At 34.8% G+C, this 18,553-nt stretch overlaps 1 protein-coding gene across 2 annotated transcripts; it reads right to left on the reverse strand.

The window, feature by feature from the left end:
* Positions 1-420: 420 nt before the first annotated feature.
* LOC141599995 (ankyrin repeat-containing protein ITN1-like) lies at positions 421-14,017 on the reverse strand. Of its 2 annotated transcripts, none has more exons than XM_074420143.1 (4): positions 13,798-14,017; positions 12,066-12,563; positions 10,987-11,396; positions 421-1,813 (listed from the first exon to the last, which is right to left on the reverse strand). In XM_074420143.1, exons 1-4 carry the CDS (start codon positions 13,964-13,966, stop codon positions 986-988), a joined length of 1,905 nt encoding a protein of 634 aa, XP_074276244.1. In that variant the 5' UTR covers positions 13,967-14,017; the 3' UTR covers positions 421-985. The 2 variants fall into 2 exon arrangements, with proteins under 2 accessions (XP_074276244.1, XP_074276245.1); XM_074420144.1 differs by having other exon boundaries at positions 12,066-13,463; positions 13,753-13,853.
* Between the last annotated feature and the right edge of the window lie 4,536 nt (positions 14,018-18,553).

Consider the following 18,553-nt stretch of genomic DNA (forward strand, 5'->3'; position numbering starts at 1 on the left):
GGGGTCAAATTACTCCAATTAAAAGTTATGGGGCCTAATTTCACAATTGCAAAGAGTTAAGGGGGTCAATTACCACTTCCCCGGGTCGGTTTGTATGGCCTATAACTAAGGTTTTCGTATTCAGTTTTTACTTTTTAATCATCCAATTATTAATAAAAACTATCAACTTTTGCTTTGCAATTATCCTCATCGATAACACGTGATTCCAATCAAAAACATGTTATTGTTTTACGCATTTCAGACTCTTAACTCAAGTGATTAGCAATAGGTCTTGCGAAATCGATCTCCATTATTCAATTTACAGGTCTTGAGCAAATCCCCCCTTCATTGTTTTTGTTCTTTTGTGTTCGTGCATGGGTGTTGCTCGTTCGTTGTTCGTGTTGCTCGTAGTTGCAGTGTTCGTTGCTATTGCTGTTATTGTTGGCCTCAAAATAAACTATCACAAACCTTGTTAATTCCATACAATTACAATAAAAATCACATAAAAACTACCCTTGTGTTGTTAAGGCAGGCGTACATCTCCTAGACCACGTTTGTTTTCGTTCTTGCAAGTGGGTGAGAGACCGGGAGGAGATGACTGACATAAACCAGGCTGCTGGTATGAATGCAGCTCAAAGTGATATTTACTAGTCGAAAAACAAGGTATTGCGCTAACACTTAAATCTACATCTCAGAGCAAGATTTGCCATACGATCTAGATAACCTAGTGAAAAGCTCGGAGTCCTCACAGGTACACTTGGTAAATGCATATAACCATGACAATGGATAACCAACATGGCAAAAGCTGAGTTTCCAAGGACAGATCACCAGATGTATGTAGGTTTACCATTCCAAGTCTTGCCCCAGATACACAGTTTCTTAGAACTGACACCGGCACTTCTTGAACATCACTAGTGTAATTACAACTTTATACCACAGTCCTTCATTCAGGGCTTCAGAAGTCGTCAGCATGATAAAACTAAAAACCCATGGTATTCAGTATAAGTTAGAGCGCATAAAACCTATTAGGTTCTGATTCTGAGAAATCTGAATGATAGAACGAATTAGAACCACTTCTCTTCACACTTCCATCCCTTTTCCTTGATCGGGATCGCTTGGACTTGACCACATAGTAAGTCATTGTGCCAAGAACTCCAGCCATTATCACACTCCCGACAACTGTAATAAGTGTGGCGGCCCAAGCATGCTTCCGACCAACAACAATATAAGAAGACGCCATGAAAGCAACCGAAGTGCAAACTGAAGCCAGCCACATCAGCTTATTGATCACTTCCACAACTCTTCTCTCTGCTTTGGTCTCACCTCGGACGAGAGTAATCTGAACTACCACAACAGCCAAAGATGTAAAAAGGGCAATGGCATTGAAAATAAAGAAAATCTTGAAAGCTGTAGTCATGGCGGCAACTGCAACCCCATTGTTATCAGCACCCCCAGGAATTGTAAAAATAGCTGCAAAAGCAACTGTGGCAAAAAGTACTGCAACCACAGTTACCGAGTTGGTGGCATTGTTTATCCCTTCTCTGTGAAGCTTCCTGAGTTCTTTGGCAATTCCACTGACATTTTTATTTGTTCTTCGGGTTTGTTCGAGCTGAAGGTGGACGTCTTTCTTAATCTGGCTGACGGTTTTCCTCAACTCGTCTCTAGGCTGGTTTAGTTCGTCTGCTCTTAGGGCATTATTTTGCACAAGGCAATCTTTAATTTCAGCAGATTCTTCACAGAGAGAGAGATCTTCAGCTATATCGAGAGGAGTTTTGTGCTGACTATTTAAAGCATTAACATTGATGTCTGGAAGCAGCAATAACTCATTTACGATCTGCACATTGCACATTAATTGCAATTTAAGATCAGTTGCTTATTGGTGATTTTAAGACATTATAGTTATCAGGTCTTATCAGTTGCGAATCTAGAATTTATGGAATGGGGGTGAGTAATAAATGTATGGTATATGAAAAGACACCAAAATATCACTACTATTATACTCCCTCCATTTCTTTATATATGACGTTTTGTATTTACGAGGTAAGCCTTTGACTTTAATATTTACAAAAATATATTTGTTCAAAAATTATATAAATGGTACCATTAAATTCCTTACGAAAAACTTTTTCATAGGAGTATACATATCATAATATTTAGTGTGATACTTTAAAAGATATTGAAGAGAGAAGGGAGTGTCTCGAAATGTGAGAAAGTCATATAAAAAAACAGAGGGAGTAATTCGTATTACAAGTTACGCTAAGGCGTGGGGCAATAAAATATAACGAGTTCTCTCGTGTTGAAAATGACGATTTTTTGATTTACGTCCACTAAAAAAGTCTGATATGAGTCCACTTTTCGGTTTAGTCTTTTTTTCATCTTGTTGTAATTAAAAATTTGACAATTGAGTTAGTAAGTGAAAAGTCACCTTGGAATACTTTCAAGAATTAAGAGGTGATAGGAGGAATTGGACATTAATATAACCCTTAAACTTACCACTTAACAATACAACAACAACAACATCAGAGCCTTAATCCCAAAATGATTTGGGGTCGGCTGACATGAATCATCCTTTCGAACCGTCCATGAGTGAACGCACGCCTCAAAAAGCGAATAAAAAAGGGAAGATGAAAAACAAAAAGGAAGAACGAAAATGTAATGGAAAGTCAAGGTAAACTTAGGGGTTTTAAAATCGCATTCCGTCTTTCTTTTAGAAAAACTTAAAATTTAAATCGAGAGAAAAGATTAAAACGATTTTTAAAAACCGAAATAGGATTTTTAAAAACCGAAATAGTAAACAAAGACGGAATGCGATTTTAAAACCCCTAAGTTTACCTTGACTTTCCATTACATTTTCGTTCTTCCTTTTTGTTTTTCATCTTCCCTTTTTTATTCGCTTTTTGAGGCGTGCGTTCACCCATGGACGGTTCGAAAGGATGATTCATGTCAGCCGACCCCAAATCATTTTGGGATTAAGGCTCTGATGTTGTTGTTGTTGTTGTTGTATTGATGTCCGGCTACGCCGGTCTACCTCTATTTAGCATTTATTTTCAATTAAATAAAAATATTTTAAAGTTGCATAACTCATAAATTTATCATTAATATATTTTTCTATGACATATCTTAAAATTATGCTGAAATAAATGATGAGACAAATTCACTACTTCAACTATTAATATTTTATTTTAATCGACTAGTGGAACTACTCTCCTACTATTAATTCTAGCTGGGTTTGGCGCCAAATCTGTAAGGTTAAAGACAAGCTGAAGCTGGTAATGAATGTCCAACATTGGCTTCAAAAACCTTTCTCTTCCCAGATGACCTATGAGTGTTTGATGACTACTGGAGAGCAGGTGACTTGGGGACCCTTTGTTTGGAATCATCTATGCTTACCTAAAGTTAATTTTATCATCTGGCTTTTTGCTAAGAATAGGCTGCTTACTAAGCAGAGGCTTCTAAGGTTTGGGGTTTTATCTGATGGTCTCTGCTGCATCTGTGATGCTGCCCAAGAGTCTCAGGAACATTTGTTCTTTGGCTGCCACTTCAGCATGCAGTGTTTGCAGTTGGTGAGTCAATGGCTGGGTATGAATTGGTCTAGCATCTCCTTGGATAATATGTTGCATTGGAAATACAGGAGTCTTTTGAAGAAACAGGTTGTAATGGCCTGTATAGCGAGCTTGATCTATAGCATATGGGCATGCAGGAACTCTGCCAAGCATGATGGATGCATTCCTAGACCAGCTAGGGTGCTTCAACAGGTTCAAAGTATGGTAAAATTTCGGTTGCAGGTGATTCAATCAGAAGGTAATTTACTCAAGAGTCGACCTTGGCTTGTAGCTAGGAACCTTCTTATTGTCTGATAAGTGAGAGTGATGTAGTGAGGACTGTTTGTATTTGTGAGGACCGTAATTTAAATGGTCTACTGTTCCTTGTAATTTGAATGATCGTTGAGCTTAATGAGAATTTTCACATTCTACCAAAAAAAAAAGTATTGTTACTTTTACTACCGTTACTTTCACTACTCCCGCTGTAATTATTTTTACGTAATTATTGTTACTTTCACTATAGCCGCATTAATATTGATAATTTCATTACTCCTGTTGTTACTTCTATTGCTTTCACCACTCTCGCTCGCTGATAATATTTTTACTTTGACTATTCAAATGAGTGATTACTACCAAATTACTATATATCCAATGTTTATTACAATTCTTTTCACCACTAACAGAATTACTTTTACTATTTAGGCATGCAATTTTAAGAGGCTTATATATTTATATAAATATTATTTTAAGAGGCTTATATATTTATATAAATATATTACATATATGCATAATATATTACATATATGCATTAAATCAAATCAAAATAATTATGGAATATTAATTTTTGGAAATCTAGCTTGATTTATTTACCTTTTAATAGTTTCTAAAATATAAAATACTTATATTATATTATATTCGTGTATGTTAAGTAATTAATATCTTTATACTAATTATAATAACATAAGTGGCGCATGTTATTTTAAGGAAAATCATCATATTATAGTGTTCTCTAAATTTATATTTCAACCAAAACTATAAAATATTTACATTGAAGTCCCTTGCTGAGGTCCATCCCATCCTCACACAGTGCTATGATTAAAAACTATATAGTATAATTAATTTGTATAGATTTATTTAATTACATTGAAATTCCTTGGTTTCTGGAATTAATATATACTCCCTCCATCCAACTCCACATTACAAGTTTCTCTTTTGTAAACTATTCACAAGTGAACATTCAATGTCGATTTTCTCTTGATATATAAGTGAAAATATATTCATGTGAGATCTTATTTGATTTATCTTTAGGAGCACATTAAGAATATTTAACTTTTATAATTTTTGCAAATACGTAGCTAAAGGTATTTACCGCGTAAAACACGCGTTGGCAAACGTGAAAAAGCAAACTTGTAATGTGGAGTTGATTATTATTATTATTATTATTATTATTATTATTATTATTATTATTATTATTATTATTATTATTATTATTATTATTATTATTATTATTATTATTATTATTATTATTATTATTATTATTATTATTATTATTATTATTATTATTATTATTATTATTATTATTATTATTATTATTATTATTATTATTATTATTATTATTATTATTATTATTATTATTATTATTATTATTATTATTATTATTATTATTATTATTATTATTATTATTATTATTATTATTATTATTATTATTATTATTATTATTATTATTATTATTATTATTATTATTATTATTATTATTATTATTATTATTATTATTATTATTATTATTATTATTATTATTATTATTATTATTATTATTATTATTATTATTATTATTATTATTATTATTATTATTATTATTATTATTATTATTATTATTATTATTATTATTATTATTATTATTATTATTATTATTATTATTATTATTATTATTATTATTATTATTATTATTATTATTATTATTATTATTATTATTATTATTATTATTATTATTATTATTATTATTATTATTATTATTATTATTATTATTATTATTATTATTATTATTATTATTATTATTATTATTATTATTATTATTATTATTATTATTATTATTATTATTATTATTATTATTATTATTATTATTATTATTATTATTATTATTATTATTATTATTATTATTATTATTATTATTATTATTATTATTATTATTATTATTATTATTATTATTATTATTATTATTAAAAATTATTATAAATAAAAAAGTCGGGTTTCACCTTCCATCCACAATACCCAATCCCCATGCCGTCATCTTCCCCATCCACTAACCTAAAACCCAGAGCCCCTAGGTCGTAGGTCGTAGTCTGAACTCCGACCAGACCACAGCCCCAGCATCCTACCAAGACACCAACACTGCCTCATTGCCCCTCTACTGCTTCCCCTTCGACACCCTAAATAGGCCTCCTCATCACCGTCAACAAAACCCGACAAACCTCCCACCCTTCGACAAACTAAGCCAATTTTTTTTTCCTAAAAATAATGGGGGTGAGAGGTCACCCCTACACCCCCTCTAGATCCACCTCTGGGTCTTATGAGATTGAGAATAAAATAACCGAATTACTCGTATAATAGAAGAATCAAATGAGAAGATTAAAAGCATATTAAATTGTTATGAAATAGTTGGAAAGCCTGTGCTCGCACGGGATTCCCAATAGAATTATCTATAAAAATATTTTCTTAAGTTTGATAAAAAAATCCAAAAATGTTGCCTGTAGATCCACCTCTGGGTCTATGAGATTGAGAATAAAAGAACCGAACTACTCGTATAACAGAAGAATCAAATGAGAATATTAAAAGCATATTAAATTGTTATGAAATAGTTGGAAAGCCCGTGCTCGCACGGGATTCCCAATAGAATTATCTATAAAAATATAGTTGATAAAAAAAATCCAAAAATGTTGAATCAATAATAAAAAAAAAAAATTGGAGTCCGTGTACGTAGTTGCCTGGGACAATGAATAAGTTAAATACAAAACGTTATATCTATAACACATGCTGCAGCACACCATAATAAACCCTTAATAACGAAGACATGCCTTTATGATTTTTGCAAATTATTTTCACCAACAACTACATAATTGTGAATGATATTACGTAAAACAAGAGGTATCATAATTCATAATTATATATATTTAGTGTGTTCAGTGAAAATGGTAGATCTCTTACAACATAATTTTACCTTGACTATCTACATACAACTAAGAGTATTTGATCCTTATAAACGTCTTGCAAAATCAAATCCAAACTGAATTCCCCAATATAATTAGTAGTCTAAACAACAATTAATCAAAAATATATTTGATACTATTACATAAAATCCAAGGGGCACTTAGTAGTATTATACGTGATAGCATGAATTAGTAGTTTATGGCATCATCAAAATCGTTGGGTTACAAAAATAGTATTTTAGGGCATCGCTGAAAATGTTGGTTTACGTTACCATGGCCTGGTAGTATAAAACTATTTAATTTAACAAAAAAGTCAAACCCTGCTGAAAATGGGGGTAAACAAAATTTCGGGGGTTGTTTTAGGTGAGGCTTGATTAATCATTAATTTTATAGCAAAAACATAACTAAAGCGTTGTGGCATTTGGTATTATCTATATTAGTTGTATAACATTCAAAGATATAGTTGGATTATACAGTTATCAGTTATCGTTCTTATTGTCTCACGCACCTTCGATTTTTAACCGAAATAGTCTTTGACTATTTACAGTTAAACCTTAAAACTTCCATGCAAAATATATAATACAACACGTAATTTGGTAAATTTGTGAGAACTTCTTTCTAAACAATGTCCTTTGTGTGGCGTTGATACATTTGGTCTCTATTATCGATGAGAACCTTAATTAATCCCTCGGATGACGTTGATTATCTTGACGCTTTTATGTAAAACTGGCCATTACTAAAAACTAGTTTTGCCATATAAATTTAGACATTATTAAGAAAGTGTCTACACTTAAGAACTAAAGGAATCTTTGACATGAGGAAGTCATTGGAACTCGTAATTATCTTCCCTTCTACTATGATTTTTCCAAAGCGATTGATACTAAAACAAACTTGTTACATAATCCTCTTATGGAGTTAATGTTTCACAAGAACTATGGTAGAACTTACCATTATGAGTTATATTAAAAAAATGTATCATGTATACTCCCTTCGGTTCTTAAACATCTTCCACCTTGCTTCTTAGGGGGCCAAACTTTTATAACTTTGACCATTAATATGTCGAAAATCATGGTAAACTACCGCATTGACGACTGTGTTACAAAAGGTCATTGCAAAAAGGATGAAGTACATTTAGCATGAAATTCCTAAAAGATAATGAATTTTGCTACTTAGGTCTAACTCTACTAAAGTACTATACCACGTCTCGCATAACGAAAGCAAAAAACGACTGCTAAAAGCAAGGATGTCATACGGGGATACAAGGGAGGGGACGTGACGGTTGTAAGTCTTCTCATACCCGTATTTAATAGAAAATACATTCTCCCTAGTTGTCGCATTACCTGTCGCGGTTAAAATTTTTCAAACTGAAAATAGTTTTATACTCGTCTATTCTATAACTTTCTCAAATAATTCTCATAATATTTTTACCCATGTTTAACACTCATAGTTGGCATGATTTAAAATTCAGTTTGAGCCAAAAACTTTATTTATATTTGTGGTTAAAAAGGTTTTGATTTTTTGCATTGTAATTAGTTTTTTTTGTTCTCCGTGTTTAAGTTAAGAAGAATTGTGCATTAAGTATAACTTTATCCTTGAAAAATGAATCTGTGAAGAAATCAATATTATGTAATGGTTAGATTACAATTGATCATTAGTTCATCATATATGAATAATACTATGCTTGCTCCAAGCTTAAGTTGTTCAAACCACCAAATTTTACTTCAGTTATTCTCGGTTTCGTTCCTCTACAACCTAATGATCTACATATTCTTAAATAGAGTAAATTAATGAAACAAAATAGTACTCCCTTCAACCCGATCAATAGTTTACACTTTTCTATTTAAGGTGAATCAGTCAATAATTTACACTTTTCTTTTCTATTAAATAAACAAACTCATGTGGGTGGGGACCATTTTATTTCCTCCTCATTTCGAGTTGTTTTTGATTTTTTTAATAATTATAAACTCATTCCTCTCTCATTACCTTAATAATCGTGTATAAAGCAATTTTAAACTACTGACCGGGACGAATAGAGTAACATATATAGATCGGTGAATTATTTTATATGTATCGATCACTTGAATGTATATTGAGGCATGTATGATTTATATACACACTCTAATGATTATTTTGTGATTATATATTTTGATGGAATAACCGTAGTTTATACTTCGTATAACTACGTACTACATCATATTAACATAACACTTTAATCAAATGAATTTATTATTTATCCGCCAACTTCTTGAATTTAACATAACACTTTAATCAAATGCATTTATTATTTATCCGCCAGCTTCTTCAATTTTGATGCGCGAATACAAACTACAAATGTATGAGAGCATAAGTCGGAGAAAAATAAAAAAGGGAACTTGATCTATTATAACTGTTTGTTATCTGTTTGATAATTGTAATCTACTTATATTAAGATTATAATCTTATTAAAATATATTTAATCTACTTATAGTAGGATAATTTTATTAAATTTTGTTTTTAGTATTAAGAAATCTACTTTTTATTAGGATAATTTTAGTAAATTTGTTTTGAAATCTACTCTTGTTAGGATTTCTAAAAAAGTTAATTGCAATTTAAGATTAGTTGCTTATTGGTGATTTTAAGACATTATAGTTATGAGATTGAGAATAAAAGAACCGAATTACTCGTATAACAGAAGAGTCAAATGAAAAGATTAAAAACATATTAAATTGTTATGAAATTATTACGTGGGCCATGTAGCTGGGCCATGTAGCTAACAGGATAGATAAAAATCAAAACGTAGATAATTTCACAATAAATTGATTGAGAAAGACCTGAATAAGATAGTGAATCCCGTATGAGATGAACTCACATGTGACACCAACCATAATATTTACATATTCCCCATTTAATTGAGTTAATTCAAAACTCCCACCTTTTCTGTACATCATTCTTAGACCCCCACCTTTTTCTACTATTTCTTTTTTCAAAACTCTCGCCTTTTATTAACATTACGTACGAAACTCACAACAAAAGCCTTTTTTTTTTCCAAAACTAACACTCTTCGTTGCAATATCATTAATTAACTAGATTCTTTCCGCTAGATAACTTTTGGTAGAAAGGAAAGACCATGTTTGAATGATATAGGCATGTTTATATGAAAGGGAGAGATTGGAGTGAGTACCAACCTACAACTAATTCTAGTTGGACTTGGCGTAAAATTTGTCAAGTCAAGGACAAAATGAAATATGGGTTTACTAATTGAGTATGGACTGCAACACTTGGGTAGTATATGGTATCCAGTGGGTATAAGTGGCTCATGGGGCAGCAGCAGAAAGTACAATGGTATCCTCTTGTATGGAGTAAGACTATTATACCTAGACATGCCTTCATTGGCTGGTTGGTTGTGCAGGGCAGGCTCATGACTAAAGATAGACTCCTCTCTTTTGGGGTTATTACTGATGGACTATGTGAAATCTGCTGTAATCAGGTGGAAACTCATACTCATTTGTTTTATGAGTGTGTTTAGTAGGCAATGTTGGGACTTGCTGAGTGACTGGCTATGCATTCATTTCCCCGTTCAAATTTAATAGAATGGTGCATAACTTGGAGATGTCCATCTCTGATGAAGAAGCAGATAGTTTTTGCAGCAGTTTTAGCTATGTGGTACTATATTTGGAATGCAAGGAACATCTGTCGAATTGAAGCTAGAGTCTTGGCTCCTCGCAGAATTATTAAGCAGCTGAAGTGTGCTATTCAAGCAAAAGATGCAGGGAGAGGAAGTGGGATATGAAGGCCCAACAATTACCATGGGAACCGTCCTATGTTTAGATTTGGATTGAGAATATGTTTGCTAAATGTATATGTTTTAAATTTGGTGACGATGTAATGTATTGTCGAATGCTTTATTAATATATTTTCACAGTTCACCAAAAAAAAAAAAATGATATAGGCGAAAATATTCTTTTTTATTTAGAAAACAAGCTTTTGGTGGGAGTTTTGGAAGAAATGCCCTGAAAAGGTGGGCGTTTTAAAAAAAAAAAAAAAAAAGAATAAGAAAAGGAGGGAATTTTCAAAAATGAGATACAGAAATTGTGGGAGTTACGAATTACTCCGTAATTCTTTGATTTGCGCTTAATGGATTGGTTTCACTTGTGAGAGAGGGTGTCATATAAGTTTCTGTATGAAAAATTGAAACTTTGTCTTAGTAGGACTAGACAATCAAAGGATTAGACCCAAAAACACATAAGCAGATAGGTGAAAGACAATTGATGCAGAAATAATACCTCAGCCCGTTTCTTCCTCGTAGCCACATGCAAAGCTGTGTTGCCAAATTTATCTGTGCGCATGACAATCGCGGCATCTGCTTCAAGAAGTGCTCTCACAACATCGCCGCTAGTTCCTTTGACTGCCATGTGCAATGCAGTCTGACCTTTCTTGTCAGTTTTTCGAGCCAATGTTGGATCCTTGTCCAGCAATGCTCTCACTATTGCCACATGTCCCTGACGAACAGCAAAATGCAGTGCATTTTTTCCATTGGACTTAAACGAGTCAACTAAGCTACCATCCCTTGAAAGAAGTTCTCTAACTATATCTGTGTGTCCCCTCGTAGCTGCAGAAATCAAAGGGGTTGCATTTGACGGTCCAGTTGTCTTTATCAGCCCAGGCTGATGGTCTAACAGCACTTCAACGATTTCTGCAATGAAACAGCTGTAATAAATTATTTGAGCTTTCTCTCAAAAAAAAAAAAAGAAAAAAAAAATCAACTGAGCAGGTTATAAACTGGAATCAAAAATCCTCAAGACAGTGAGCAGCAGAAGAACAGCACTGGAATTTCTCCTTTAGGCCTTGTATGGATACCAAAATAAGAGGGAAAGGGAGGGAAGGGAGGGGAGGGGAATGGGGGAGTGGGTGTTTGGATACAATTTACCTCCAAATCTTTCCTGTGATGGAGGGATTTTTGTTTGCCTTGGAGGGAAAATGGATCCCACCAGATCCCATCCCCCCCTCCCCCTCCCCCTTCCCCCTCCTACCCGATTTGTTAAACAAATAAGGGTTTTTGTATCCTTCTCTCCCCTCCGCTACCTTTCTGTCTATAACCCTCCATCCAAGCACACCCTTAGGTATTTACGTTGGATATTATGTTGAGAAAAAGAGATGATGGAAATGGAAGCACTAACCACCTACTGGAAAAGGACGACGACTTTAATATCTGAGTTAGCTTAACTAAAGTAACTAAATTTATGATCACGCCTTGACAGTGAAACAAACACTTTCTCCTAACATTGAAGGTCAAATTCAAAGAACAGCATTGAAAAAAGTATTTAGCAATTACAATGAACTAAAGAGGAGTTCATCTAGGTACCAAGGTGGCCTTGGTTGGCAGCGACATGCAATGGATCAAATCCCGACCGATTCTTCTGCACAAGAGTATCTTTATTGGCATACTTGAGAAGCTCCTTAACCACATCAAGATGACCCTTCTCAGCTGCAGTAAAAAGAGCCGTCTCTCCCAATTCATTAACCTCATTCACCACCAAGGCCCTCACCTCTGCTGCCTCCACTTCAAACTCAGCCCCACTAAGACTGTCCCCGATCTGTGAGTTTATATCCCCACCAAGAATCTGCTTGACAGCCGCCAAATCACCACGTTGGGCTGCCAAATGCAGCTCAGTGTCATTGTGACGACCTGTAACCTGTTTTACATACTTTTTCTTTCCCGCTTGATCAATGCGCTTTCCAGAATTGGAAAGGACCAAAGCAGGCGCTGATGTGGCAGTCGGCGATGGAGAAGGAGATGGCTCCATAGGTGCTTGGTTTGATGGAGCCGAAATGGGACCCATCTCCAAGTCTTTTTCTTCAACTGTAAGACTAAACATATCAGTAAACTATCTCATAGAGCTTGACCAACAGTGAATCAAACATCAGAATTCAAACGATCTGCAAGTATCCAATTAATAGACCGACCAGGTAATTGGGTCATTTGAACTGGTCCGAGTCATTAAGGTTTATGTTTCAAAGTAATTGTTTCAAATGTTTTTCATTCACTTGGGGTGTGGGTTGTACTGTATCAGTCAGAGTGGGCGTGTCGGGTCAATGTTGCTAGGCTATGCCAAAAGCATTAAAGAGAATTACGTAAGCAGTACTCAGTACAATCTAATCTAAATAGGTTTGAAGGATCTACAATCTAATAATAAGGAATCATTTCGACGACTTGAAGTAAATGCAACCACTTTCCGTAATTGGAATACATGCCTAATTACACATTATTACCTAACAACTTGGAAAGATCATATTACTACTTTAAATTGAAAATTTTAACTAACTTCCGTCCAACAATTTTCAGAAGATAACTTAATAATCAATCTGAATCTGAACTACAATCATCAGAAAAAACAAATTATACAAGATAGAATTATTTGACGCCCTAAAATTGCTGATCCAAGAAAAAACACAAAAGCAGAGAGATAGCTTTGGAAAGAAAGGTAGCTGGTTGAATATTAAGGCCTTGTTTGGATAGGAAAAAAGGAGGGAAAGGGAGGGGGAAGGAGGGAAGAGAAAGGAAGGGGAGGGAGAATGGAGGAGGTGATTTTCTCTCCAAATCTTGCCTATGTTGGTGGGAAATAATTTGTCTTCAAAGAGGGAAATGGATGAATCCTTATTTCCTCCCCTTCAAATTCATCTACCTTTATTTTGCTAAGCAAACAATGAATTTCTCAACCTTCCAATTTCCATCCCTCCAAATACCTCAATCCAAACACACCTTAAGGGTGTGTTTGAATAGCAAAAGTGGAGGGAAAGGGAGGGGAGGGAGAAGGAGGGAAGAGAAAGGGATGGAAGGGAAGGGGAGGGAGAATGGAGGAGGTCATTTTCCCTTTAAATCTTGCTTTTATTGGAGAGGAAATAATTTGGCTTGGAGGGGTAAGTGGAGGGATTTATTTTCCCTCCCCTCAAAATCCCTCCACCTCCATTTTGCTAACTAAACAAAGGATTTATCATCCCTTCCTTTCCCTCCCCTCTCTTTCCCTCCAAATCCTCCTATCCAAACAGACCCTAAAAGGAAAAGACGACGATTATAGGTATATAGATAAAAGTACCTTGGTGAATTGAGGAAGCCATGGATGATAATGATGAGGGTGGCGATGTTGGAATTAAAGAGTATAGTAAAGTAATGGAGAGAGGAAGAATAATGGTAAGTGCCAAGCACAGTAACGACAAAGAAGACGAAGCTGCACAGAACCTACGTTCCAACTTCCAACCACTCATGGACTCGTGCTAGACTGCTAGCTATACCTTTCTGTTCTCTCACAGAGACTCACACTATGTACATACGCAAATTCTCATTTAAGACTGTACTATCCGTTTTAAGTTTTAGACGGATCGAGTTCCATATCACTCGTGTATATAACACCCAAACTAATTTTGGAGCCCGTGGAAACCACGGGGTCGTTAATAATTTATTGTTTTAATCGGCTTAAAGTTTATGAAATATGAATTGTTTTCTTAACCAACAAATACTTAAGCGTTAGTTTAATTTCTCTTTATTTGGTGCTGTTTGGCCAAGTTTTACAAGTACTTTTACAATTGAAAAAATAGAAACTAGGCCAAAAACTATAAATTAGATGGATGTAAAACTACTTTTGAAAAGTTAAAACTTTAAAAAGAGCCACTTAAAGCAGAAGCTGCAAATACCTACTTCTACTTCTCACAATCTCTACTAGATGGGCAATTGTTTTGGTTTTTTATTGTTTGTACTCTATAATTATAATATTTTTCACTCTATTAATGTCTATTTTTTGTTAATCGGCTGCTTCTAATTGTACGTTCTTTAAGTCATGTGGCATTGATTATTGCTATGTACTCCGTATATTGCTTATGATTTGTCTTATGGTATTTTTTTAAATATAAGCTCAATATTAATTATATAAAAAGGAAAAATAATTTACGGTTTGAGATGAAAAGAGTATGAGACGATCCTTTCAATAATGTATAAGACCGTCTTTCAGTGTGAGACGATCCTTTATATGTAAATATTGAATGTTTGGCTTATAAAAGTAATATCTCATAGTATAAAACTATAAGACGGTCTTATTTTATAATTATTTTTTCTTTGGCTAAGTACGTAGTAATTGTTTTGTAGTTCAAGTACCCACCAACGAATGAATTATGGTCCTTGGTGGAATCCTCTGCTAGAATTTCTGCCAAGGACAGGGCTGAGACACTAGGTTGTGTGCATGCAAACAAACGAAAAGCCATTACGGATCCAGATTTAATTTGTCTACCAGAGGAAGTGCAACTTTCAAAAGAGGAAGCAATTAAGTTTATTAGTCGTATGGGGAAACGTAGGAAAAGTGGGGTTGAAGGGTGTGACGATGATAATATTGAGGTTGTGTCTAAGTACTCTGAAACGAGCTCTGACCCTGTTACTCCTAAAGGGCTTGCTGCTATTGTTGATGGATCTCGTAATTTGGCCACGGAACCAGCAAGGGTTGTCAACAGAGGGACTTTCCGGATTTGTATTGAAGATGATGATATTGGTTCTTCTTCTGGGAGTTCAGCTGCATCGGGTGTTGCGGGGGTTGACCCAAATCAACCTCCTTTGTCTCCATGAAAGGTCTATCCTGGAATTGTCGGGGTCTTAACGATCCGCTCGCCCCCACAATTCCTAAAGCTAGAGCGATCTTATCTAATGCTTATTTCGATTTCGTTTTTTTATCAGAAACTAAATGTACTGTTTCGTATGTTGATCTTATTTTCCGGCCTCTTGGATTCTCTCACAGCTTTGGGGTTGATGCTGTGGGAACAAAGGGGGGTTTATGGGTAGGTTTTAGGAATCTTAGGTCCTTTGTTTTAGTTTATGCTTGTCAAAACTTCATCCTTGTTAAAGTTAATGAATGTAGCATCCGTTCTTGGTATTTGGGTTTTATCTATGGTGAACCAAAAACACAAAAAAGACAAGGAGTTTGGGAGGAACTGACAACTTGGCTACATACTTTTTCTGACCCATTCTTGCTTGTGGGCGATTTCAACCAAATAGAATACCAAACTGATAAAACGGGTGGGAGGGTTGGTTTTATTGATGGTCTACAATGCTTCAAATCATGGAAAATTATAAATGCCCTAATGGATATTCCCTTCAAGGGACCAAAATATACCTGGTGTAACAACAGGGGTGGCAGCGAGAGAATTTACGAACGCCTTGATAAGGGGTATGCATCTGCAAATTGGCATGAAGTTTATCCAGAAACGGGTATCTTACATTTTCCAATACAACTTTCGGATCATGCACCGATAGTTCTAGACACAAATTTGTTGCGAAATGGGAATAGATCACCATACAAAATAGAGGCATGGAGTTTCCTTTATGATGATTGCTTATCAGTTATTAAGCATCTTTGGGAACAAGAATGTATACCTCCGTATGTTCCTATGGTTAGTACAAGGTTGTCGAAGACTAGACTTGCCATGAAAAATTGGTGTCTGAACAAGAGGAAAGAGTGGTCAGCACAGTGGACTAATTTTGATGATAATCTCCAACATGCAATTGAAATTTCAGCACAAACTGGAAATCACATTACTTTTGATTCTTTAAGAGATGAGGTTACGCAATATGCAAAAAATGTTGCTTTATATTGGAAGCAAAGAGCAAAGGTGCGTTGGGCAACTGAGGGCGATACTTGTTCAAGATATTTTTTCAATTGTGTAAAGGCCAAATCTGCTAGAAATTATATTTATGGCATCAAAACACAAAATGATGCCTGGGTGTTTCAACGAGAAGACATTGAAAGTGCTTTTCTTGTCTATTTTAAAGATCTTTTCCAAGCTGGACATGAAATGCAATCTCTGGATGACTATCAAAACGAACATCATGAATTCTTTCAGGTGGATAAATCTTTTCTTACTAGTGACCAAGCTGATAAACTGGATTGTTTGTTTACTAGAAAGGAAGTTCGCACAGCTGTGTTTCAGATGCGTGCTCTGAAATCACCGGGTCCAGATGGTTTCCCAGCTTTATTTTATCAACGTTGCTGGCATTTCTTACAAAGGGATGTGGTTAATGCTGTTTTACAAGTTCTAAACACGGGGATTGTACCAAAGAAATGGAATCAGACATATATTACCCTTATTCCAAAGTGCACGAATCCAGAGGGTGTGGACAATTATCGTCCAATTAGTCTGTGTAATGTGATTATGAAAATTGTTACGAAGTGTATTGCCAACAGAGTACGTGGTGTCATAAACACTTTAGTGGGACCGTTTCAGAACGCGTTTGTGCCTGGAAGATGTATCACTGACAATGTCATTATCGCTCACGAAATGGTGAATAAGCTTACGGCAACAAAAAATGGGAAGTGCGCGTTGATGGGATATAAAGCTGATATGAGTAAGGCATACGATAGACTGGATTGGAATTTTATTCATTTGACATTACTCCACATGGGTTTCCCAACGAAGCTTATTGCGCTTATTATGGCAACAATAACAACGGTATCATATGAGATTCTGATTAATGGAGCGCCTACGATTCCTTTCATGCCAAATTGTGGAATTCGACAGGGAGACCCCTTATCCCCCTATATTTTTGTTATGTGCACTGAATTCCTTTCTCTGAATTTGCTAAAAGCTGAGTCAATGGGTACACTCAGTGGGATTTCGGTATCCAGGGGTAGCATGCCTATTTCTCATCTACTTTTTGCTGATGACTCAATTTTCTTCATCAAAGGTGATGAACAGGGATGCTACTCCCTTGATAAAATTCTGAAATATTATTGTCAAGCGTCGGGTCAACGTATTAACCACTCAAAATCTGCCCTTCTTATTAGTCCTAGTTCACCCCTAGCTTTCGCTAGAAAATGTATGACACTATTTAAAGCACCCCTTTCAAACTCCTTTGGCACCTATTTAGGTTTACCATCGGATGTAAGTAATTCGTTGGAAAAAATTTCAAAAAGGACTATCTTTAATTTCATTCTTGAAAAAGTTGCAAAACGAATAGCGTCGTGGAATTGCCATTTACTTTCAGCAGCTGGTAGGTTAACCCTTATTTCTTCTGTCCTGTCCTCCATCTCTATTTACTTTCTATCGGTATTTAAAATACCGATAAGTGTGACAGCTAAGATTGATTCTATGCTTTCGCAGTTCTGGTGGACAGGGGGACGAATGGGAAAACATATTAGTTGGTGCAGTAAATTGTATTTGTCTTTACCTAAGAGGTTGGGTGGTTTGGGTATCAGAAATGCAAAGGGCTTTAATCAAGCAATGGTTGCAAAGTTAGCCTGGAGAATGGTTTCACTTCCTTCTTCTTTGCTTGCTAGGACTCTTGGTCAAAAATATAAGCTAATTGACACTTTAAAGGCTCCTGATTTAACGAAGCATCCAACGGGAAAGACTTGGGGTGGCAGAAGCATCCTTTGGGGTTTCAATTTAATCAAAGAAAAATGTGCTTGGAAAATTTGTTCATCTTCAACTCTTAATGTCTGGACTGCAAGATGGGTTGAGGGTTTTGTGCCATCACCTAAAGACCAAGCACTTTTACAAGGATCACCAAGTCTCATTGATCTAAGAGTTCATCATCTCATTTCTAATAATGAATGGAATGCAGTTTTCATTCATCATATCTTTGATTGTGATTGGGCCACAAAGATCTTAGCTATTCCCATTTTGGACAATGTTTCGGCTGACACACTCTATCTCGAAGGGACTAAAACTGGGAATTACACGGTGAAGATGGGGTATCATACAGCACATTCCATGATATGGTCGAAAGAGGCAACTACAAAAGATATTACAAGATTACAGCCTGACCTCCGAGATTTTGTGAAGAACAAATTATGGACATTACCGGGACCAAAG

This window comes from Silene latifolia, chromosome 9 (genome assembly GCF_048544455.1).
Source record: "Silene latifolia isolate original U9 population chromosome 9, ASM4854445v1, whole genome shotgun sequence".
NCBI classification, from domain to species: domain Eukaryota; kingdom Viridiplantae; phylum Streptophyta; class Magnoliopsida; order Caryophyllales; family Caryophyllaceae; genus Silene; species Silene latifolia.

Bases quoted from the DNA above. Each gene is read 5' to 3' on its own strand.
- LOC141599995 (XM_074420143.1), bottom strand. From the start codon at position 13,966: ATGAGTGGTTGGAAGTTGGAACGTAGGTTCTGTGCAGCTTCGTCTTCT. The intron at 12,564-13,797 runs GTACTTTTATCT...TTAGTCTTACAG, and splicing joins GGCTTCCTCAATTCACCAAG to TTGAAGAAAAAGACTTGGAG. The intron at 1,814-10,986 runs GTATTATTTCTG...TGCAATGTGCAG, and splicing joins CGAGGAAGAAACGGGCTGAG to ATCGTAAATGAGTTATTGCT.